We start from the raw sequence: 24,051 nt of genomic DNA on the forward strand, positions 1-24,051 counted from the left end.
ATATTTATATGGAGCACTCCAGGGCTGTTGGGGGTTTTAGGCCTTGCTCAAGGGCACTTGGGCAGTACTCAGGAAGTTACCTGGCACCTCTTAAGCAATGAGGCCAGCTTCCATATCAAAGTGATCCTGATCCTACTCAGAAGTTTTGAATAACACAAGCTGGAGGGTTGATCCAGATCAAAACCAGGATTGGACTTCTTGATCTTATCTGATAATGTAATCCTTTTTTTTTTTTCTCATTCAACAACCTGATTTCCAGATTCGATCCACCCCAGTTTCATTGTCTATGTAACAAAACCTTTCTCAGATTTCTATCTCAACTTGAGGTTAACTAATTTTCCATTGAAACTAAGAGAAAGATTTTAAAAAAGCCACTATCCAAGACAAAAATGTTTCAAAGATATAAAGGTAACAACAGCTCGGCAGCGGGGTATCATCTGTGGAAACTGAGACCATGCTGCTCATCTCAGGCAGTATACAAAGAATGTTTTAACGTTAAATCGAAGAGTATCGACAGTTTGTAGTTTCTGTATTCAGTCGTAGTAAACTTGTCCTCAGCATTAATGACTCAGGATATATAAGGCTCTGTGTCCGCCTTTCACTTGTTTGCAATGAGGAGAGAGCGTTTGCAGCACCTAGTGTCTTTTTCTCTCACCCCTCCGACTTTTCTGTGAGGCCGCTCTGAGTGCTTTGAGTTAAATGGTTCTAATTTTCAGAAAGGCGCTGCAGACGTCACAGCGGTCTTTTCAAAATGTAAGATATTCCCTGTAGTTTTGCCTCCTACAGATAATGTCTTGTACCCACATCCTCTTTGCTCCATGTCTGATCAAATATTTCTCAAATATAAAACATGGAGTAATAAGCAACGGAGCTGTGTCGGTCATACAGTGGTCGTTGTCAACTGACTTGTTATAGAGACCGGATGGACGTGCAGCGCTTTTCTTCTCAGCACTCAAGCGCTTCATGCAAGCGCTCCCGAGCGCACAGCTAGCTCATTTCTGCCCGGAAAAGATGCTATGTGTACATGGGGTCTTCGTCATGTAAAACCACATTAGTGCCTCACTCGCTGAGTGTTCTTCTGATTGGCAGGTATTAAGGCACACAAAAACGCAGTTCTGGTTTTCTTTAGTGTTATGTTTTATTCATGTAGCCCAGCCCATCAATATTTAGAGACCACTACTCCACATATTGGTGTACAACAAGCCACCATCTGATATGACTGAATAAACCACAGTTCTGCTCTGAGCCACACAAAGAAGCCATCTTTGAGATGGACCTACTTATTGATGTGTCAAAAGGTAAAGATGATTCAGCGGTTTCTGTTGGGATTGTATTTGAACTTTGAACCTGTTTTGTAAGTGCCCGTCTTTTACTTTAAGGTCACTGTCAGTGCCAGGATGATGTATGTGGTAGTGTTGTTTAAATATTAACGTCATTCTCATAATTTTTTGGAATCAACGAATTCTTGACCTTCAACATTTTAGCATTTTCAAGTCATCCATCGTCATTGTGTCCAAACTGAGATGTGATGTGTGTGTGTGTGTGTACTGTTGTTCAAGTCGGTGCAGTCTGTGCTCATAATAACGGCCATGTTTTCTTACTTTATTCATTCAGCATTGTTGACCCTGTGAATGACAAACTAGTCCACTATGGTTCCTAAGAGACTTTAACAGCTGTAAGGAGTCCACATGAAGTTATTTATTTCATTATTTAATCGTTATACAAATGTTTACCTGTCTTTCATCACTCGGTGCCCTTGCTCGATTAGCATGCTTTGTCATGTGCCTGAAAACTTAAACATCCGTGTGTCAGTTGCCTTTGAACGTCCTGTTCAAATCAAACTGAAACGTTAGAAAACAGACTTAAAGTTCATGCCAGACAATCAAGGTGACCTAGTTAATCTGCAGACAAGAAACAGCTTGGCATGTCTTAGTTATTTAAAGGAAGAATGTGCGACTTTGATCAAATTGCTGTTTGGCTTCACCTCTGCCATACTACACACCTCCTCCCCTCGAGATCGCAAGGAGGAGTTTAGTGCAAGCACGGACAAAATTGTTCTCGGCTCGAGCTGCAATCACCTGTGTCCTGCATTGTTGTGTTAGCATGCTAATGTTAGCGCTCTTTAGTTAGCTTGTAGCTTCATATTGCACATAAGCTGACACAGAATGAGCTTGATCTAAAAACTCTTAAGTGACATCCAAATAATCAGTGAGTATGTTCTTATTCTCTCTAGTCCTTGACTAAAACAGCTTTTATACACAAGGGTCCATGTAAACACAGCTCTGACAACAACACAGCCAGCGGGACTCGAGCTTCTCACTCATTGTAGACAGTCAAGACTCAGAGACACATTAACACAGGATAGACTGGATTTCTGATATATTTATGTGTAACATGTTGCACATTCTTCCTTTAAAAGGATTTTGGTCCTCCGTTGAAAGCCCGTTGAATCACGCCTTAGCACCAGTCCATTACAGAACCGACATGTTTGTACCATCACCCTGATACTCCGAATTACCTCGATTCATCCAAAGCATATAGAAAACAAATGTTTTATTTTGCTTTTAACCAACAGACTATTAGTTTGAGATCATATTTGTATATTTTTGTAATTTCACGTAAAGCCTACTGCCATTTCAAAACCTGAAATGTGAAATTCTATATGCAAGAACCATGAAATGTTTCTTTTGATGTGATTATGGGGTAGAATTGGGAATGTAGCCTTCCGCTCTGAAGACATGAGAGCGTCCCTTGCCTTAGTCGGTGTTTCCTACAGGAAATGTTGCTCAAACACACCTCATGTTAAAGTGCTACATCCAATTTGCCAGATTTATAGTCACATTTTTCAAAGACATTTTAATGGTTCCCTGACTTTTTTTTAAAAACTATAATTAAATCAAATGTGATAATGTGTACTTTATTTATGATCGAGTAGTATTGAATCCTTCGTCTTCATACCTGAAATTACTTGAAGTGTGTGCCTGTAATGTTACCTCAATGACAAACAATTCAACCCCCTTTATAATGTAAGGGAACATCTTAAGTGCTGATATATTATTGCTGTCAAAGATGTTGTTATGAACCCCCACTGAGTGGAGCACTGTGATATTATTGAACACCAACATACTGAATAAAGCACAATGGTGGCAGCACTCGATAGTCTTGCTATTAAAGGTCACATATGAAAAATACCCTTAACCAGGTTTTTCTAACACTAATATGTGTCTCTAGTCTGTCTATAAATAATACGAATGATAAGAAAAAGTCCATCCTCTCCGTCTTCTGCGTGCTCCACTTTTCAGAAAATGTGTGCTCAAACAGGCTGTTTGGAGATTTTCCGTTCATGACATCACAAAGGGTAGTAACCCCTCCCCCATGGGGGGTGGACATGGAGCGAGAACTCCAGAGACACCCAAGCCCTTCCAGAGAGGGGGCGTGGTCAAACACAGCTCATTTACATATTTAAAGGTACAGACACAGAAACAGCCTGTTCTGAGCAGGGCTGAAATAGAGGGGTTTATAGACATGATCAAATACAGGATCAGAGTGGATTTAGAACAAGAAACTTCACACACATGTTTTGAGGAGCTCTGAGACTTATTTAAACTGGTTGAAGAGGAGGAGAATATGTGACCTTTAAAAGAACCTTACTAAAGCTATCAGTAAAGCAGCTTAGATTCAAACGTTCACGTGTGAACAACTTCATTGATTTAATAACAGGAACTAGAGACTTGATGTCCTCTGTAAGTAAATGCACAACAAAAGCTCATTCTGTTGATTAGTGGCCTTGTAACAGTGATTCAGTTGAGACAGGGAAGAGAAGAGTATGGCACTTCGTAATTTCTGGAAGCAATAAATATTGTGTTAAACAATATTTATTATAAATGTTCTCCCATCCACAAGAATTCTTCCTTTTATGCATTCCAAAAAAGAAAATGTTAGAAATATATAAACAACCCCAAAGCACTGAAGTTGAGCCGACTCCTCTGCTTTGGCTGTGCCTTCATTTCCTTTTTAAACTGTCATACTTTCTGTATGTAGTTGTCATAAACAGTCCAGGTGATGCTTCCAATGAGACGTCTGTCCCGAGCTTTTTGTCAACAGCGGATCTGTTGACATGTTTCAATGTTGTTTGGATGTATGACTCTTCGATTTCTACGTTTGATGTATTGGAGCTGAGATTAAATGATTAAAATGATGATATGGAGAAATGCAATAACATGTCCACTATTTACTTTGTTGTAAAGAAAAGGAAAGGAGGGATCGGTTTACCGACATAACATACATGTGACCCAACATATCTTATAGTCAACCTGGAAGAGCTTAAGCTGATGGTGGCCGTAAGCCTCTTGGCGAACACTTGCAGTGATATCAGTCCCTAATTATGCAAAACACTTCTCCTTTATCAGAAGAGGATGACTTCTGAGAAAGTCCGGCCCCCGCACAGTGTGTGCTGATAAAGACATTAGCTATTCAGACCAAAATCCTTTCTTGTACTAGGCCATATCCATGCTAACGTCTGCTCTTAAAAGCAGTCTACAGTGAGTGAGTGGGCCTCTTTTTACATACAAATGACATCACAGGACACACCATGATATAGTGACAACTGACAACAGTGCTTAATTAGTAAAAAGCTCTTAGTAAAAACAAGATGAAGTAACCCATCTGTAAGCACAAGACAAATAAAAGTGCTTTGAGTGGTCAGAAGTGTAGAAAAAGGCTACACGAGCTCAAGTCCATTTACAAGATGATGGACCAAAAAGGATAGAAACGTTCGGACAAGGTGAGAAATAAAATGAATGTCTGGGCTGATGCTGCAAAATATTACAGATAAACCATGTAACACTCGAGTAGATTCTGCTGGTGCCACGAGGATGCTGCATCTTTGTCATCAAAGATCCACAAGACAGTCTGGCTGCAGACCTCCGCTGTGAAGCTCCTCCACGGTCAGGACCGGAAATACACAACAAATGTCAAAATAAAGTCGGGTTGCACCTCTGGTTTAGCGTTTCATTCATTTATAAACTCTTTTACGGTAATGCATCCCATAAACTTCAATATAAAATTGGCTAGTCACTTCTGGTTTAAGCATTTCAGTTAAAATTAAAACTACTCAACATCCTATCTTATTTACACTCCCTATCGATTTATTCAGTAAAGACGAGAGATGAAGATGAGAGGGAATTAAATGCAGAGACAAATAATGCTAGCTTAACGCTCTCTTCATAGAGAAAGTCATCTTATTCAAAGTGTCCTCTTTAAATATTGTAGAGCAGCATATAAGATCAATCAGCCTCATTTAATATTTTTTATGACTATAATATAAGATGATATGTGTACGTTCATTCCTAAACTAAAGGAGATTAAAGCCAATAAATGGCATATTTTAATTTGAAACATTGTTGGGAAACATGGGATGCAGGCATAGAAACAAAGCTTCTGTTCAAACAGTATGTCTCATCACTATGTTATGACATCTTAATGTGTCTAACAGGCCTATTTGTAATTTGTAATATTTGTAATTTATTTCAAGGATAGCCCCTTGAGATGCATCATCTCATTTTCGAGGGGGTCCTTACAAAACATAAATTAATCATCATAATACAAAATCAAAATGAAAGGTAAATCCAAAACATAATACCAAACATTTAAATACAGAGACACCCACACCATACACACACAAACAAAAAAAGAAAGAAAGGAAAACCTCTGCAATAACTTACATGTAAAGGTAGAGGTAGAGCTGTGTACACCCATGCACACATATGCACCATATAAATGCATATACATGTACATATATATATGCATACACACTATACAGTGCATACACACATAATGTACGCAACATCAAGGCACAAGGTACAGAACAGTACATACATCTAGATATGAGGTACATGAACGCAAGCAAGAGGAGAGCAAGTCCAGACAAACTAAGTCCAACAGAGAAAGAAAATCAAAAGCAAGAGCAGGATGTTTGACAATGAGTAAGTTGATGAGTAAGAGATGATTTAAAGATATGAAAAGAGGTGATAGATCTAAGTGAGCGAGGTAGGTTATTCCAATCTGATGGAGCTTTAAATTTAAATGCACGGCGACCAATTTCTTTCCTGATTCTTGGTGTAAAGAAAAATAGATGATCAGCATGCCTTAGGCCAGGAGTTCCCAAACAGTCGATTGTGATCGACAGGTAGATCGCTGACTGATTCTCAGTCGATCGCGAGATGTTTAGTCAATATAAAATACAATTGTAAAATAGAAACGTGATTTCAATCTCATCTCACTGAAGTGTTTCCCACACATAGACGATACCTGGGTGGGGAGCCCAAGTATACTTCCGACCTGTTTGTATTTAATTTTTCATTTATTCATGAAATTGCTGCGTGCATGAGAGAGCGAGAGAGAGAGAGCGCGCGCAAGAGAGTGCAGGTAAAACCGGGGCAGGTAAATGTTTTACCAAAAAATCATATATAGAAACTATGCTATAAGTATTAAGCGCATTTGATGTAGCTGCAGCTACTTTTCTCTGCTCCTCTCTGCTGTCATGACTGTGAGCATCGCGGGGCACGCTGAGACACACCAACATACAGCGCAAACCAAGTAGATCTTGGTTCAAAAAAGGTTGGGCACCCCTGCCTTAGGCTATACTGTGAACTGAAAGGGATTAGAAATGTATCATGTTTGATTCTGTTGACGTATTTAATAACAGATAGTTCTCCAGCACTCCTTCATAAAGTGATTATTAAACTCTAACAGGGCTCTCACACTTTCAGAAAACTCCTAAAAAGTCCTGATATTACCAGGAGGAGCTGCATGTGTGAACGCAGTCAGAGTGAGCTGATGTGAGAACGCAGCAGGATATTATCAAGAGAATTCACCTCGAGTGAGTGGGAGCGGCAGGTGATGTTTATAATGTATACTGTGACTGCTGCACGCCCATAAACTGTCTGCACGCGACCACTACAATCTGAGTGCGTGCATTAAACTGTTGCAATATGATTTATCTAACACGTAGCAGGCCGGTCGTTTATTTGTACTTATTTGTAACAGATTCCATATTAAATTCATTCTCCATCCTACAAACGACAGTCTCTGCAGGCACTGGCTGAGAGCAGGAGTGTGTGATGAGTTTGTACTGTTGACCTCGGTAAGCGGAGCGGAGTGAGGAGGACGTTGAGAACGAACATACAACGTCATTTCCTGGAGCTTTCGCAGAAAATTTGACCCAAGTAAAGATTTTATACAGGCAACACAGATAGACAGTGAACATCTACTTTTTCACATCAGTTAACCGTTCGCTTATTAATGGGCGATAAAAACTATTCATACATTTAAAAAGTTACATATTGAACCTTGTTCCATGTCCCTTCTCTCTCCATTCCTCCTCCAACTTTCCCTTTTCCTTTTAATCCTTCTCTCAAGTCCTCCTCCTCCTTGCCCCCCTCCTCCTCCTCTGTCATCCTCTCCCTCCACTTCTCTCCTGTTCCAGCAGAGGACCGGCCAAAGCAGGGGGGAGTGTAGTGTCAGAGCCCCATAAATCCAGACTGTAATCAGAGTGTTCTGGCCATAATGAGCAGGAGATAGTGAACATGTTTTATTATCTCCTGACATGAAGAGATGAGGGGGCAGACAGCTTGGAAACACATTTTCTGAATGTTGTTCCAGTGGCTAAATAGCTGTCTTTACATGGAGGCAGAGGCAGAAAGGCACACATACAGTAGTTACTTAGATTCTCAGGGTTCACCTGTGACTGTTATAGGTTCTGGTAGATATATAGCAATAATATTGTAACATAAGTGGGGTGGGGCATTTATGGTATTTGAGCAAAACTTATGTTGCTTCTTATATTGGTTAAATAGGTTTTCTTTATTTGCTTTACATCTTGTTTAAATGAAAGCTAAGGCTGCAATTTTTTTTTTTTTTTTACCATGCTTATTGATCCCTGGGGGGGGGGGGGGGGGGGGGGTCCCTGAACTTCTTTTATTACTTTTTAAAAAGTCAACATCCATTTAACATAAATAATAAATTTAAACACACAATTACTTTTATACTATTTTTACATGCACATGTCCAGAACTAGCCATGAGTCTGTTCCTGGTTCAGCTTAGACTTTCTTGTGTTTTCTTGTGTGCTTTCTTTGTGTTTTTATACTGTCCTTCTATGACCTAGTTAGACTCAGCAGCTCCAAATTAGTCATCACTATGAACCCAAAACCAGGGCTGGACCCCCCCCCCCCCACCGCCAATCCTGGACAGATTTATAGAGCTGGCCTTGAACGCCGGGCTGTTGCTCATGGAGCTGAGCCCATCTTGTTTGAAGGGGAAGATGATTTTGGTTATTCTGGGCTCTCATCTGTTGGAGCCCCCCCCCCCAAATATATCTACATGACTTATTGGAAGGGATTTAAGTAAGGGAAATTACAGAGTAAAACTGAATAGGGACTAAATATAATACTTAATAAATTACGAGTTGAGATACCGACACTGAAAAAAGGAGAACACTTTCTCTTTTTCATCTCAACTTTACTTGTTAGTTGCTTTTCTTTCTATCTCCTAACTTTTACCAGGGAAAATGCTTACATCGGCTCTTGTGTGTGTGTTTGTTTATTGTCATGAAATCACCCAACTCACAAGAAATGCACCAAACAGACTCACCAAACGCCAAAGACATTATATCAAGTTAGGCCAGGAAAATCTTAACTGGTTTGAAGACAACAGGTGGAGTCTCTAACACGTGCATAACTATTCCAAGAACAAAAAAAGCAACAAAGCCAACTTTAGGTGATCATTCAACATATGGACAGAAATGTGAATTTGTTAGTATTTAAAGCCTTCTTGAATGTCCCTCTTCCTCATGGACAAGAATGATTCATGTATATTTTGTTAATTAAATGAACTGTGTGATGTAGCTGGACAGTCCATGGTGACCACGCTGGACAAATTGGCCATAATTTAGGGGTAGATTCAGTTTCATTATTCGTTGTAGCTTGTAAACGCAACATTCAAACTGGTCCCCTCCTCCTGAAGCTCACACTCACTACAGGATGTAGTGTGTTTGTTTACTGTTTGTACCTACACTGAAGCTAACGCACGCTAGCACAAGCTAACCGCCTGTGTTTGTCACCTGCCTGTACAAAAGAACCAACCCCACATCCATTGTTAAAAGCCAACACAAGGTTCACACTCAGTTTGAGCTTAATCTGCGTGCCATTTCACCTCACTTTGTTTATATTTTCTCTTTTTTGCCACTACGTCCATGTCTGTCATTTTTGCCGGTTTGACTCGCATCTAATCGCTGAATCATATCCACTCTTAAACTCATCTGCGTGTTGTCATTAGCTGGAGGAAACACACCAGCTCCCCGTCCAGTCCCCAGTCAACCAAAACAAACCAAAAACATGAAAATCTTGAAAAGCTACTGACTCTTTAACATTCATGTTGGCCTCTTGAGGAAGTAATGTTTATGTACTATATGATCAGAGATTAATGAAACATGCTATGTTGAAGCTTCTCTGACAACAATGCAGCAGTCAGTATGTCCTCCTTCTAACTTTAGATTCTGGTCCTGAATGCTCTGGATTTGTTTGGACCAGAGAAGCTAGGTGGTTTTAAGGTCACCCCCCACACGGCCGTTTTGGATGCCCCTCAGTTTGTCAGATATGAGAGCAGTTATCAGGTCAACAGGTGTTGCAGTGATGGAAGCGGACAAGAGAAGTGGTTCAGATAGAAGTGATTGTACTCGACCTAAAAAGCCTCTGCATGTTTCTAATAAGCTCCACGAGCAGAAACGTGATCAAACTAGGATCAATATTGGAGATGTTTTTGAAAAATGGAGAGAGGTTAGAACACAGAAAGGTTTACAGACCCGTGCAGAGCTGGATAAACACTGAAGCTTCAGTGTCCACCACATGGTGACCTATCAACTCTTCCATGAAGAATTTATGTTCTTCATGGATGCTTTCATTAGAGTCATTTAAGATATGGAATAAATGTGGGTGATGGAAAGTGTGTTTACGCCATTAGGATTGTCTCTGATAACCAACACACACGAGATGTTATTGCAGATGTTGAACTCGGGGTCAAAGGTCACATTCTGTGGCAGAGTTGTAATGAGAACTAAGTGGTCATTACTTCAGAGATACAAAGTGATCACACAGCAGCTGTGTTCCAGAAACAATCCCTCCCTCTCTGCCCATCTGTCCATCCATCCTTTCACTCCCCAACACAGACACACAGACACACACACACACACGCACACACACACACACACACACACACACACATAGTTTTTAGGGCTGCAAAAACACTCTTCTTCTTCTTAGTATAATTGGTATAAAGTTCAGGATATACAGTTGCAAGAAAAAGTATGTTCATCAGTCCACGGTAAGACAAATTGTCTATAAATGGAGAAAGTTCAGCACTGTTGCTACTCTCCCTAGAAGTGGCCGTCCTGTAAAGAGCACAGCGCAGAATGCTCAATGAGGTGAAGAATCCTAGAGTGTCAGCTAAAGACTTACACAAATCTGTGGCACATGCTAACATCTCTGTTGACAAATCTACGATATGTAAAACACTAAACAAGAATGGAGTTCATGGGAGGACACCACGGAGAAAGCCACTGCTGTCTAAAAAAAACATTGCTGCACGTTTGAAGTTTGCGAAAGAGCACCTGGATGTTCCACAGCACTACTGGCAAAACATCCTGTGGACAGATGAAACCAAAGTTGAGTTGTTTGGAAGGAACATACAACACTATGTGTGGAGAAAAAAAGGCACAGCACACCAACATCAAAACCTCATCCCAACTGTGAAGTATGGTGGAGGGGCATCATGGTTTGGGGCTGCTTTGCTGCATCAGGGCCTGGACAGATTGCTATCATCGACGGAAAAATGAATTCCCAAGTTTATCAAGACATTTTGCAGGAAAACTTAAGGCCATCTGTCCACCAACTGAAGCTCAACAGAAGATGGGTGATGCAACAGGACAACGACCCCCAAAGCACAGAAGTAAATCAACAACAGAATGGATTCAACAGAAGAAAATACACCTTCTGGAGTGGCCCAGTCAGAGTCCTGACCTCAACCCGATAGAGATGCTGTGGCATGACCTCAAGAGAGCGATTCAAACCAGACATCACAAGAATATTGCTGAACTGAAAAAGTTTTGTAAAGAGGAATGGTCCAAAATTCCTCCTGACCGTTGTGCAGGTCTGATCTGCAACTACAGGAAACGTTTGGTTGAGGTTATTGCTGCCAGTTATTAAATCCAAGGGTTCACATACTTTTTCCACCCTGCACTGTGAATGTTTACATGTTGTGTTCAACAAAAACATGAAAACATTGTTTCTGTGGTATTAGTTTAAGCAGACTGTGTTAGTCTATTGTTGTGACTTAGATGAAGATCAGAACACATTTCATGGCCAATTTATGCAGAAAACTAGGAAATTCCAAAGGGTTCACATTATTATTTTTCTTGCAACTGTATTTAATGTGAATGACGTGATGATTTGTTTGTATTACAGTGGCTTGCAAAAGTATTCATACCCCTTGAACTTTTCTACATTTTGTCACGTTACAACCACAAACGTAAATGTATTTCATTGGGATTTTATGTCATAGACCAACACAAAGTGGCGCATAATTGTGAAGTGGAAGAAAAATTATACATGGTTTTCAATTTTTTTTTAAATAAAAAACTGATAAGTGTGGTGTGCAAAAGTATTCAGCCCCCCTATACTCTGATATCCCTAAATAAAATCCAGTGCAACCAATTGCCTTCAGAAGTCAACTAATAAGTAAATTGAGTCCCCCTGTGTGTAATCTAATCTCAGTATAAATACAGCTGTTCTGTGAAGACCATAGAGGTTTGTTAGAGAATATTAGTGAACAAACAGCATCATGACGCCCAAGAAACACACCAGACAAATCAGTGATAGTGTTGTGGAGAAGTTTAAAGCAGGATTAGGTTATAGAAAAATATCCCAAGCTTTGAACATCTCACTGAGCACTGTTCAATCCATCATCGGAAAATGGAAAGGGTATGGCACAACTGCAGACCTACCAAGACATGGCCGTCCACCTAAACTGACAGGCCGGGCAAGGAGAGCATTGATCAGAGAAGCAGCCAAGAGGCCCATGGTAACTCTGGAGGAGCTGCTGAGATCCACATCTCAGGTGGGAGAATCCGTCGACAGGACAACTATTAGTCGTGCACTCCACGAATCGGGCCTTTATGGAAGAGTAGCCATTGTTGAAGTCCTGTTTGCAGTTTGCCACAAGCCATGTGGGAAACACAGCAAACATGTGGAGGAAGGTGCTCTGGTCGGATGAGACCAAAATTGAAGTTTTTGGCCTAAATGCAAAACGCTATGTGTGGCGGAAAACTAACACTGCACATCACCCTGAACACACCATCCCCACTGTGAAACATGGTGGTGGCAGCATCATGCTGTGGGGATGCTTTTCTTCAGCAGGGACAGGTAAGCTGGTCAGAGGTGATGGGGAGATGGGTGGAGCCAAATACAGGCCAATCATAGAAGAAAACCTGTTAAGAGTCTGCAAAAGACTTGAGACAGGGGAGAAGGTTCACTTTCCAGCAGGCCAACGACCCTAAAATCACAGCCAGAACTACAATGGATTGGTTTAGATCAAAGCATATTCATGTGTTAGAATCGCCCAGTCATAGTCCAGACCTAAATCCAATTGAGAATCTCTGGCAAGACTTTAAAATTGCTGTTCACAGATGCTCTCCATCCAATCTGACTGTGCTTGAGCTATTTTGCAAAGAAGAATGGGCAAAAATTTCAGTCTCTAGATGTGCAAAGCTGGTAGAGAACTACCCCAAAATACTTGCAGCTGTAATTGCAGCGAAAGGTGGTTCTACAAAGTATTGACTCAAGGGGGCTGAATACTTTTGCATGCCTCACGTATCATTTTCCTTCCACTTCACAATTATGCGCCACTTTGTGTTGCTCTATGACATAAAATCCCAATGAAATACATTTATGTTTGTTGTTGTAACGTGATAAAATGTGGAAAAGTTCAAGGGGTATGAATACTTTTGCAAGCCACTGTATCTTTACCAAACATGTCCTGAAATAACAAGTAGGTCAGAGCGACACACAGTCCTTCAAGATGATGCGGTTTGCTCACAAATTTGACCTTGACCACAAAATCGTAGCTTTGGGAGATTACACATTGTATTCAGGATATATTTCAAATCAATTGAGCAGCCAATATTTACATACAAAAAAAAACAAGAGCACACAGGAGTCATAAGTCTCACATACAGTGAATGTAACGTCTGAAAAGCACAACCAAATACACTGTACAACGTTATAAATCAAGATAAAAGGATACGCACTGTTCCTGCATGAAGTGATTTATAATGGTATTAGTCAAGAGCAGCCGCCTTTATTTTCTTGTGTTTAATCTGTTCCTGACAACCGGCTGTCTAACGCTCGGATAATTAATAGATACTTCCATTGAGGGTGAATCTAAATCTCTCTGTGCTCTGTGTTTACCACGGTGTGTAACTGTGACTGTGTGTGCGCTCGTGATTCAATACATGCAGGGCACAGATGTACACTGTACATGCTAACATTTACAGTGAAACGAAAAGGCACTTTGCATCTTGCCTTTAGTATTTTATTGACTTCTCCTACAGAGAGAGTAAATTGGCAGTTTTCCTTGTAGCTGCTGGTTGATTTTGGCCCTGCTCTTTATTACCGGTATTACTTAAACAAACAACCAACAGAAGGGATTAGTTAAAAAATATAATTTATCTGTTTGAAATGGGTGACCTCCTGTTTCTTACAGAGTGTGTGTGTGTGTGTGTGTGTGTGTGTTTGTTAGGGGTCACACCAATTTTTAAAGTGGACAGTCATGTGATAACAGTCGAGTCCATGTCGACAACTCACTGATGCATTTACAAACTAAACCAAAGGAGAAGGAAATGCTTTGCAAATAGCAGAAATATCTATTTGTAAAACTGAATGGAAACTGAAAGCAGACAGTTAACACATTAAGAAAGAGCAGGTTGCAACAGCTGCAATTAAATATGCAACAATAACACGTGTGCTACAACTCCCATATAAGTGAGTGCAAAGGTAAACAGACAGGTAAACAGTGTTTGTGTCATCTCACGGACATAGTCCTGCTCAGTCACAGTTTGAGATTTTCTATCCTGATGAGCGTTATGTCATCACACCGCTGTAAAGCCGACTAGTCTGTGCAGCTCCTAGTGTGTGTGGGTATGTGTCTCTAATTCCCACCTGGGTTGATATTTACTTTTAGGACCTCGTTATTTTTAAAAGGTTTATTTCAGTGCTCAAATCGGGAAGTTGATGTACCTAAAAATGTATCTGCTGATTTATAAAGGTCTATTTCCCAATGTGTGTATTTCGCCACTTCTGGGTCGTTCTTTTTACATCATGTCTTGCCCCAGGAAACCCCCCATCCTCCTTCCTGTCTGACAGGGCTAGTCTCCCGCTGTGAGGTGCATGTGTGAACAACCATGTCATGATTTCAGGGGCAGTCCTAGTGAAATGATCTAGAGTGCAGGCGTGGAAACAGCTTGTCAATACAGGTGAGAATTGAAGATTGTTATTTATGCAATATCACAGGAGAGGGAGTGACATTGTACTGCATATCAGCACTGCTGTGATTCTGTCGTATTTATGCTGCTGTCACAGTTGGACAGACACCACAGTAATGGCGGCTGCCGCAAGATGGTGGCTATCACAAATGAAAGTCGGTTTAGTTTATAGAACTGTAGCAAAAGGCTGGTTAACTTTGGAGACAAGAGGGTGGTGGAGATTAAGTCCCAAGCTCAACCGTCAGTCTTTGGTTTCTTCTAAGGTGGAGGTCTGTGGGTGTGTCCCCTTCCTTCCAGGTGGAAGCATCTGATTGGCGTGGACATTTGTAAGCAGGTCTCCCACGCTGCCACAGTAGAGCAGGGAACGCATGGGCCACTTCTGAGGAGAGAGAAGGCAATCTGTATTTGTTCTTCATGCTAATATGATAAAATCCCACAACAAAACCTTCTGTGTCCAAGGTTGTCAGATATCGGGGCTTTATGGCGTCTCATTGAAAAGAAAAAATAAACATATAGTGTATATATTTTTATGACGCATTCATTTATTGAATTAGTACAGTGCACTTAAACCACATATTAACAAATCACATCTATGTGAATGTAACGGAATAAGCTAAAAAGCTAAATTGAATCCGTAGTCCAAAAACACGTACCAACAGGTAACATACAGTGTACAAAGAAATGTACTATTACAGGACAGTTCACAGGAGAGTCTACAGGATGGCACACACAAACACTCAGACAACTTTACATGCAAAATGCAAACAACTGTCACATAAGTAAAGATAATGTATTTTTTTTATAGTTAAAATGTAAAACTGTTGGTTTGTTTACAAGTTCGTCATATTTAGGAAACACATAATGGTTTGTGAAACATTACGTAAATTTTCATCTTTCAAACTCTGGCCTTTTGGTCTCTAAAAGTCCCATATTATACAAAATACAATATGTGTCTCTAGTCTATCTACAAACCCCCCAATGATGATAAGAGTCCATCCTCTCTGTCTTCTCCCTGCTCCACTTTTCAGAAAATGTGTGCTCAAACAGGCCGTTTGGAGATTTTCCCTTCATGACATCACAAAGGGCAGTAACCCCTCCCCCAGGTGGGTGACACTTCCACAGCTAGGTGTTTGTTCTGCCCTCTGAGTCTGCCTTCTCACTGTAAACAATAGGACATGGAGCGAAAAAGACCGAGACACCCAAGCCCTTCCAGAGAGGGGGCGTGGTCAGACCTTTACATATTTAAAGGTACAGACACAGAAACAGCCTGTTCTGAGCAGGGCTGAAATAGAGGGGTTTATAGTCATGATCAAACATACAGGGGCTTCTCTTCAAGAAACTAAGGGCGCATTCAATAAAAACGTTCTTTACCTTTTTGTAAAGTGTCTCGAGATAACCCTTGTTCTGAATTGGCACTTTACAAATAAATGATTGATTGACTCACACTAAGCAATCCGTACTGTGCCTAAGCACACTTCACCCCTAGAGTCGCTTGACTAGTGTGAGTGCTCTGATCCTTGGCTCGCTTGAAAGAGGTGCTTTGGTATGGTACAGTTCAGCACAAGCATAGACAGGAAACGTAGATAGCCTTCATTCAGGAGAAATCCCAGAGTGTTCTTAATCACATTTTAATCTCATGTTTGAAATTCCATTTTTTTCACATAAAAAAAATGGTTTGGATTTTATTTTGAATTTTTTAACTGTATTAAGGTGAGAACACTTACTTGCTGTTCAATTTAAATCCTGCTTTTATTTTAAAATAAAGAAAGGACCATAGGCTGTGTATATTAAGGCCGAGCTCTGATTGACGTCACCCATTTGTTCCTGCAGGGGGCTTTGGAGTCCCATCGATGGTGGTCTCCATGCTGGAAATGCTGTTTCATCCTAACTTTGAGTCAACCTAACGACAGGCTGAGAGCTGGAGCTGAGGCGGGTTTAAAGCCTCATTCCATTCCAGTACACGGCGCCTGCCTGTCAATCAGGTCAGCTACGAGCCTTATTGTGATTAAATCAAAATGGATGAGTCATCAAAATTCAACCCTGGTACAGTGTGTGCCGATCGAGACGTGAGCTAATACGTGACCTATTAGGTTTTTTGAACCAGGCTGTAAGCATGTTAATTTCTGCTGTAAAAACAGGCTTTTTTGAATGGGTGTGTATGTGACTTCCTGTGCTTCTGCAACCAGTCTTAAACAGACACTCGAGGAACTGCAGGACTTTTCACTTAAGCGTTGGCTGCATTTTCAACAATGGAGGTTGCTGCTTGGTAAGAACCTTCTTGTGTATCCAACATTACGACATTCATTCATAAAAACTAGTTAAAGCTGACAGCCCTAGTTATAATGTATCAGGGCTCCCGTTAAGCAGAGGGAGCAACTTGGGGTATGCCTCTTGCCCAAGGACACAGCGAACGCTGCGCTGGGGATCGAAGGCCTGACCCTCCGGTTGAGAGACGACGGACTCCACCAACCACCAGCCACAGCCACCCCATTTTTGGTACCCCTCAGACTGTTACAAAACTCAAGGCCTGATTCTTTCATAGGATAGTTTTCATCTTTGTATCGAGGAGGTCAGGACCCGTTCATGAATAACATGCAATAAGCATGACAAACAGTACATTGTTGGATGGTTTCCATACCTTAACTGGATGCAGGTATCCACCCGGCCGGGCAGACAAGGTGTGATCAGCTAGCGTCCCTCCCTGGTGCAGGGTCTCTGTAAGGTGAGCTATGTAGTTGGTAGCCAGAACCAGAACATCCAGCTTGGACAGCTTGGTGTCTGGTGGGACTGAAGGCAGAGCAGCCTGTGGAGAGAGGACGACTGAGGTCAACTCTTCTTCTCTACCCTAAACTGTTTTCATTCATATCAAAATAACAAACATTTGCTTTTAAGATATTGCTCATTTTAAAGTCAGATTGTATTCACAGTTTTAGTTTTTAAAATATTTTAGATGACTGAAATCAAAGTGTATAGATTGACACGTGAAAGTAGTAAGTTTTATTATTTTTCCAAGCAGATTTTTCAAAAATGTCTAAATATTCCGATTGACCAACATGATGGACAATTGTAAAACAAGACTTAAAACTTATAATACTGAGTGAAGATTTAGACGGGGACATAAAAGAGACATTAGTTTGGTGAAGGTATCAGTCACACAGATAACCACCTCTGTCAGTGAATAAATTAACAAATGACAGGATAACTGTATTTTTTATAAGCCATAACATTTCATTGTACATGAGAAACATCTCTCAACATCACATCTAAGTACATTTACTAAACTGAATTCAACACACACAAAAATTACTAGGCTATAAACTACAAATGTAAAGGGAATACCTAAAAGTTCATGACAGCTTGTAAAAAAGAGCAGGAGCCTATTTTAAATAAAAAACGAATATTTGTTCAGTGTACCTGCAGGCTGTGGAAGGCCTGTCGCAGGTTGCGTACGCGGCTTCTTTCTCTTGCTGCGTTTTCTGGGGAGTGCTGACTCCTCAGTGTCCTGGACGAGACTGCAGACCTAAAACCAGACCCAAAGTTTGATCGGGACTCACACACGGTGTGCACCTGGTGTAGAGGACATGTTCAGAGAAAAACATAAAGAAAACAAAGAAAACATTTAATTTCATATAGGCCCAAATGGCTTGACTGGGAAATAAAAGAAATGTTGGAAAAAATTATCCTTAAGAACCTCTTGATGAGAGGAGATCTGCAAAATTATTCCATTAAATCTTGATATAAAAGAAAAAGGCAAATTCATCTGAAATCATGATCACAGAAGATAAAGGATGTATGCATTCTCGATCCTCCACACACACTGCCACAGAGAATGATCTTCTCTCATCAAAAAATTTGTGTATCAGTCTGCTTGGAAGTTAATAGAATTTTTCTGTACAAGATGACATTTTAGCAATTGGCTTCTATGGTATACATCAGATCCTGTTGAGATTGTCATTAATTTATGCAGAATTCAGCAGTCTGCTTTGAATATGTCTGCTGCATGGCCACTTTCCCTTATAAAATACATTGAGGCTTGACTTCGGCTTTTTATTCAAACTCACCCACTTCCTTGACTCACGGCTGCTAGCTGTTCCCTGCCTGTGTCCATGCAGGTCTGCTGGGCTTCTGGCTGCACGATGCTGCTGCCTCTGTGGCTCAGCTGTCGAGCTGGAGACCAGCTGGTGGTTTGCTGCAACCGACATGAGACCTTCCAGAGGATTTACCGCCATTGATGTTACGGAAATGGTGTAGAAAACTCTCCAGAACTTGAGATCTGTATTTACTTTTGTTCCGTCTCTTGACATTGACTGGATGGAAAATTGCTTTTCTGTGTTGTAGATGGTGCTGAAAGTATCATCCAGTACGTATGATGGTAAATACGCTGAAGAACATACAGCTTGAGGTCATCTTTACATCTAATCTTAGAGCATCCTAATAGTCTAAAATACTCAAGAAAAGCTCAAATAACTCAGGTAGTCTCAAGCAAAGCCTCAACAAATACTATATTCAGTGGTCATATTTTCTGTAGCTGCACCGTTCTGTTAAAGAATCTCCAAGTTTCTCTCCAGAGTTCTCTGAGTCTCTTTGGTACCCGAAATTCCAGCAAGATCCCTTAACCATTGGAGAAAACCCCCCAAACGCCAGCTGCCTCTCTGCGCATCACCGTCTATCCAGAGAATTCCTCCCAGTCTGACCTTCTCCCTCTCTCTCGCTGCATCTCTCTCTCTGCTTGTTTCCTTATCGGGTGAGGTAATGTGAGGAACTTCTTGTGGTCCTTATCTCAGCCGCTGGCCGTCCTGTTCCTCCCCTTGCTGTATTACTTCCAAGAAGATCAGGCGGGCAGGCAGTCAGGCCTGGGGGAGTCCAGCACTGGGAGGCTGTCCCAAGCTAGGGCACTGGGGGGCTTGGGAAAATCAAAACTCTGCTAACAACTGGACAAGGGTGAGATTGGAAGTTTAGGGCACTGCGACATTAAACATTAACAATTAGGGGCGGAAGTGCATTTTAGTTCGTTGATATTCTTTATAAAGGTAAGTCTGCACAGGCATACAGACTATTGATGCCAGGGAACAGATGCTGCACCATTGTGGTTTGCATTTGTAGTTTGACTATTATTGATCGATTACATTTTAACAGGCCTTGGTATCTAAAGGAAATACGTTTGAAAAGAAGAAAAAACGCAGAGGCAACACTGTAATTTTGGAACGAATTGGCTTGTATTAGACAACAACACAGCCTCAAAATTATCTCTGTAAATAGATATATGCGCATGAGTGCAGTGATCAATTTTGTTGGAAAAAAGAATGAGTTTGTCTCCAAACTCAAAATCTATTATTGCTTCTCAAGTTGCTAGTTCATGGATTGGGAACCTCCAGCTCCTGATTCACAGGCAGCTCCTTTTCCCCAAAAAGATATTGCAATAGAAAAACCTCTAATTTTGTATCATGGTTGCAAAGTGTCTTCTAAATTTTCAAACTGTAGAAAAAAACTGTGAAAAAAGTGTTTTATCAACTCAAATGTGTGTCATATAACAGCCCCTTTCCAGCCGTACCAGTTGCAAGTTATGAATCTGACTGGTTTGGTTAGTCATGTACAAAAAAAGTGAAAAAAGAGAAGCTTTAGATAAAAACAGAATATATAAAGTACGTGGACTCATGCTTCTGCCAGCGATGAGTCAAGTGATTTGAGTCTGTGAACTCCGATGCGCTGCATGAAGAAACATTTGCGTTGACACCTCTGAAAAACCAAATGGAGGGGGAGGACATGTGTGTTGTGTATGGAAGACAATTTCAGCAAAAAAAAAAAATTAAAACAATTGCCCTTGTTAAGTTATAATTATGCAATAAAAATTATGGTATAGAAAAAATGATGATATAGAAAGTCATACTTATGAGTTAGATTGTGCGGATGCAAGTCTGCATCCCCTCGCTGGCCCAACAAAGCAAATAAACACAAATAATGTAGCTAGATGCTAGATATAATAGTTTAGTTAAACAGGGACATCATAACAGCTGACACATTACAACTTTGCTGTTTACATAGCTTTGAATGTATCTTTAAACTGCCAATGGACCACACAGTCTTTTTTAAAAGGGGACATATTGTGAAAAATCCACTTCTACAGTGTTTTTGAACATATATCTGGGTAACCTGAGTGTCTACTGACCCACAAAATGTGAAATAAACCCATCCAGTCCTTTGTTTATGGTCTGCATAAGTCTTACAACACAGAGAAAAATGCTCTGTTTCAAATTAGTGCTCCTTGTGATGTCACAGTGGGATTCTGGTTAAAAAAATACCCTCCCCTCCCCTGGTATCTAACAGGAAAACTTAGGGGGGGCTCATTGCATTTAAAGAGACACACACACCAAAACTGTTCTGAGAGAGCTGGTTCATACAGGGTCACAAACCTCCTCTGGTGCTTGATTCATGTTATATTTTGACCAAAGCACAGCACAGATGTTTCACACACAGTACTCCAAAGGCTGTGAGGTTGTTTGAGTATTGGACTGTTCACAGTCTGATTTTTATACTCCTAGCAAGCTCAGAACATCAGACAATATATCTGGACCTCCTTCAGGTTTTAAAGGACATCCTGGCCATGACTGTTGATTCTGTGTGTTGTTCATCTATACCAGTCTGACTAGCTATTTTATGCACCAGCATGGAGAAGGGGTGTAGAGGTTTAATTTACCACATATTGTTCCCTGCCTCATTAGATAGCCTAGCTGTTCTGAAGCACTGTACACCTGACTATTACCCTTGAGAACACAAAGAAGCTCCTGAGCTCTCTTTGGCTCCTCGGGATTGTTAGTCGACGGCCTGTCTGAACAACAACCCCCCCACCTCCCCCTATACTTCTTGCTGCATCTAATCCCATCTCCCCCTATCCCTTTTTCGAGCCCGGTGCAGTCTAGGCCTGTGAAGGCTGTTCCGTTATGAGCCGGGGATCCGGCCTGAAGATTTCTGCCTTTCAATAAGGCAGTTTTTTCTACCCAATTAAACTTTTGCTGCTTTGCTAAAGTGCTCATGATGGATAGGCCGGATCTTTGTAACATAACAATGAGTAAGGTCTTTTACCTGCTTTTTGTAACATAACAATGAGTAAGGTCTTTTTACCTGCTCTTTTGTAATGTTAACAGACAAAGAGTAAGGTATTTTACCTGCTTCTTGTAAAGTGTCTCGAGATAACACTTGTTATGAGTTGACGCTATACAAATAAAAATTTATTTATTTATTGATTGATTGATTGATTGAAAGGGCCTTTCAGATAGGACGCAGTGGGCGCAGCACACCACTTGCAAGCCCATTCATTGTGTATTGCCACACTGCATTTATGTATTCATATTTTCATTTATTTATTCATTCATGTATTAATTTCTACTGAAGTAATTTGTTGTCCCTCCTAGTCATAAACAGACAAGAGAGAAGGTATATAGAAACTTCTTCTTCTGTGGGGTTTAATGGCAGTTGGTATCCATATGTGTTGCATTACTGCCACCTACTAACCCTAACCCTTTTTTTATATAGCTTGACAGTGCATAATATTTATAAAGTCCCCCCAAAGTGGTCCCCTCTCATAACTTTGTCCCTCCATGAATCAGACTCAGTTGTCTGAGTCTGTGCTAGTCCTTTTCTTGTTGTGGTGTCAAGTTCCTCTCTGGTAATATTGATCACATCCAGAAATCTTCTGGCTGCATCCAGCACCGTTTCTATCCTTTTTGGATTCCCCTGAATGTCCATAGCGCAACTAATTACGATGAATACCAAATAACATTTTCTGTACAAAGAAATGTTCTTATCATGCCCAAACTGTCTTGTGTTCCTTTTCCTGATGTGCAGTTACCACTTCTGTTCCATCCTTTTAACAGCTTCAGCATTAAATAAGCCCCTTTAATCTTGAGATTTTAATTACTTTTATCTCCTTCCTTTTCGGACACTGTGTCAAACTGTTGTAGTGGAAACACAGAAACTGTATAGACAAGGACCCATCAACTACAAGTGTGAGAAAGAAGAAAAAAGTGAAAAGTGTTCCTCTAATCATAAAATTAATAAAACAAGCTGGGCAGAGATTCAAAAACACCTCTATTTTGCATTGCTAGGAAGGAGAGAAAGCTAGAACTCTAAGGCTGTTTTCCAAACCGTAAATCACAATGTAAAGCGCAAGGTCAAAGACCATAATGACAGACAGCAAAAGGCATCGTAGCAGGGGAAATAATCACAACCAAAGACAAAACCACACAAAGATAATAGTTATAATAATATTACATTTTACGAAAGACACTGTACATTTGTTCAAATAAAAGAAGGGGAGAAAAGCAAGAAAGATCAAGATAACACAGTAAGAACAAACTAACAAACATTGCAACATCACACACGGGTCATATAGACAACAACATATGAACCAAAAATAAGATACCACCAAAACCTCTGTGATGCTTCGGTGGAGTAAAGTAAATCTGGCTAATAATTGTTTGTTTTATGGGGTTACTATTCTGTGACATTATCAACATTTTTAAAAGCCTATTTTAGCAGTCTTGTGTTTGTGAAATCACCTCTAAACATTTTTCCAGAAATTATAATAGTGAAAGCTGATCTGAACCAGCTGTAAAAGAAAGCGTAAATAAAAGGATTAAGCATTGAATTTAACAGTGTAAGCCAGTTAAGTGTTTCAATGACAGGGACTGGAACTGAGTTATCACTTAAAGGAGAGAAGGTGATGCAGAGAAAGAAAGGAGTCCAACATAAGAGAAAAACTCCCAAAACAATAGCCAGAGTTTTAGTGGCCTTTCTTTCCATTTTACTGATAGTTACTCCAGACTTTGCGCTCTGGCTGGGTTTGATCTGGATTCTACGAGCCTGTTTCTGTGCCACGAGGAAAATCTTGAGGTAGATGCAGAGCATAATGATCACCGGGAAGTAAAATGATAAAATAGATCCAATAGTTTTTTCCATAAGCATATTTACAAAACATCTTTCATCACATTTTTCATTGTTCAATCCAGCAATTAAGATACCAATCCCAATCAGAGCAGAACCCCCCCAGCTGACCAGGATCATGATCACAACAGTACGATGGTTGACTTTAGTTTTGTACAGCAGGGGCTGACACACTGCATAATATCTGTCAATGGAAATACAACACAGGTTCAGAATAGAACATGTGCTCAGTGTCACATCAAAACTGCTTCGTACTTTGCAAAATAAATCCTCATGATACAGACATGAGCTCAGAGAAAATGCCATGCTTAGAGGAAAGACTATAATGCCCACAAGCAGGTCAGCAACAGCCACAGAGAGAATAAGATAGTTTGTAGGAGTGTGCAGCTGTGTGAAGTAAATGACAGAGATAATAACCAGAAGGTTCCCACATACTGTGACAACAGACAATAATACAAGGAAAATAAATAATAAAACACATGAAATGGATGGGTGTTTTGTCATAATATAATTGAAATC

At 40.5% G+C, this 24,051-nt stretch overlaps 2 protein-coding genes and 1 long non-coding RNA gene across 3 annotated transcripts in view; 1 reads left to right on the top strand and 2 right to left on the bottom strand.

Moving 5' to 3' along the window:
• LOC132984533 (uncharacterized) overlaps nt 1–15,599 on the top strand; it is a 301,578-nt gene extending 285,979 nt beyond the window's left edge. The window contains exons 2-3 of the long non-coding RNA XR_009674950.1: nt 2,250–3,264; nt 15,584–15,599. This is a non-coding gene — a long non-coding RNA (uncharacterized LOC132984533). The remainder of the gene's footprint in view (nt 1–2,249; nt 3,265–15,583) is intronic.
• On the bottom strand, nt 14,413–19,381 carry LOC132984505 (transcription factor 24-like). Its single transcript, XM_061051393.1, has 4 exons — nt 18,654–19,381; nt 18,007–18,159; nt 17,231–17,395; nt 14,413–14,971 (listed from the first exon to the last, which is right to left on the bottom strand). Exons 1-4 carry the CDS (start codon nt 18,894–18,896, stop codon nt 14,834–14,836), a joined length of 699 nt encoding a protein of 232 aa, XP_060907376.1. The 5' UTR covers nt 18,897–19,381; the 3' UTR covers nt 14,413–14,833.
• A 3,734-nt stretch (nt 19,382–23,115) lies between these two features.
• Nucleotides 23,116–24,036, bottom strand: LOC132985363 (trace amine-associated receptor 1-like). The gene is made up of 2 exons (XM_061052713.1): nt 23,793–24,036; nt 23,116–23,720 (listed from the first exon to the last, which is right to left on the bottom strand). The coding sequence occupies exons 1-2, from the start codon at nt 24,034–24,036 to the stop codon at nt 23,116–23,118; spliced, it is 849 nt and encodes a 282-aa protein (XP_060908696.1).
• Between the last annotated feature and the right edge of the window lie 15 nt (nt 24,037–24,051).

The sequence above is a fragment of the Labrus mixtus genome, chromosome 12 (genome assembly GCF_963584025.1).
Source record: "Labrus mixtus chromosome 12, fLabMix1.1, whole genome shotgun sequence".
Lineage (NCBI taxonomy): Eukaryota > Metazoa > Chordata > Actinopteri > Labriformes > Labridae > Labrus > Labrus mixtus.

Excerpts from the sequence above, each read along its gene's own strand:
- LOC132984505 (XM_061051393.1), bottom strand. The coding sequence starts at position 18,896 with ATGTCAAGAGACGGAACAAAAGTAAATACAGATCTCAAGTTCTGGAGA. Across the intron at positions 18,160-18,653 it reads GCCGTGAGTCAAGGAAGTGG|GTGCACACCGTGTGTGAGTC; the intron begins GTGAGTTTGAAT and ends CCTCTACACCAG. Across the intron at positions 14,972-17,230 it reads GATACCTGCATCCAGTTAAG|AAGTGGCCCATGCGTTCCCT; the intron begins GTATGGAAACCA and ends CTCTCTCCTCAG.
- LOC132985363 (XM_061052713.1), bottom strand. The coding sequence starts at position 24,036 with ATGACAAAACACCCATCCATTTCATGTGTTTTATTATTTATTTTCCTT. Across the intron at positions 23,721-23,792 it reads GTATCATGAGGATTTATTTT|ACAGATATTATGCAGTGTGT; the intron begins GCAAAGTACGAA and ends GTATTTCCATTG.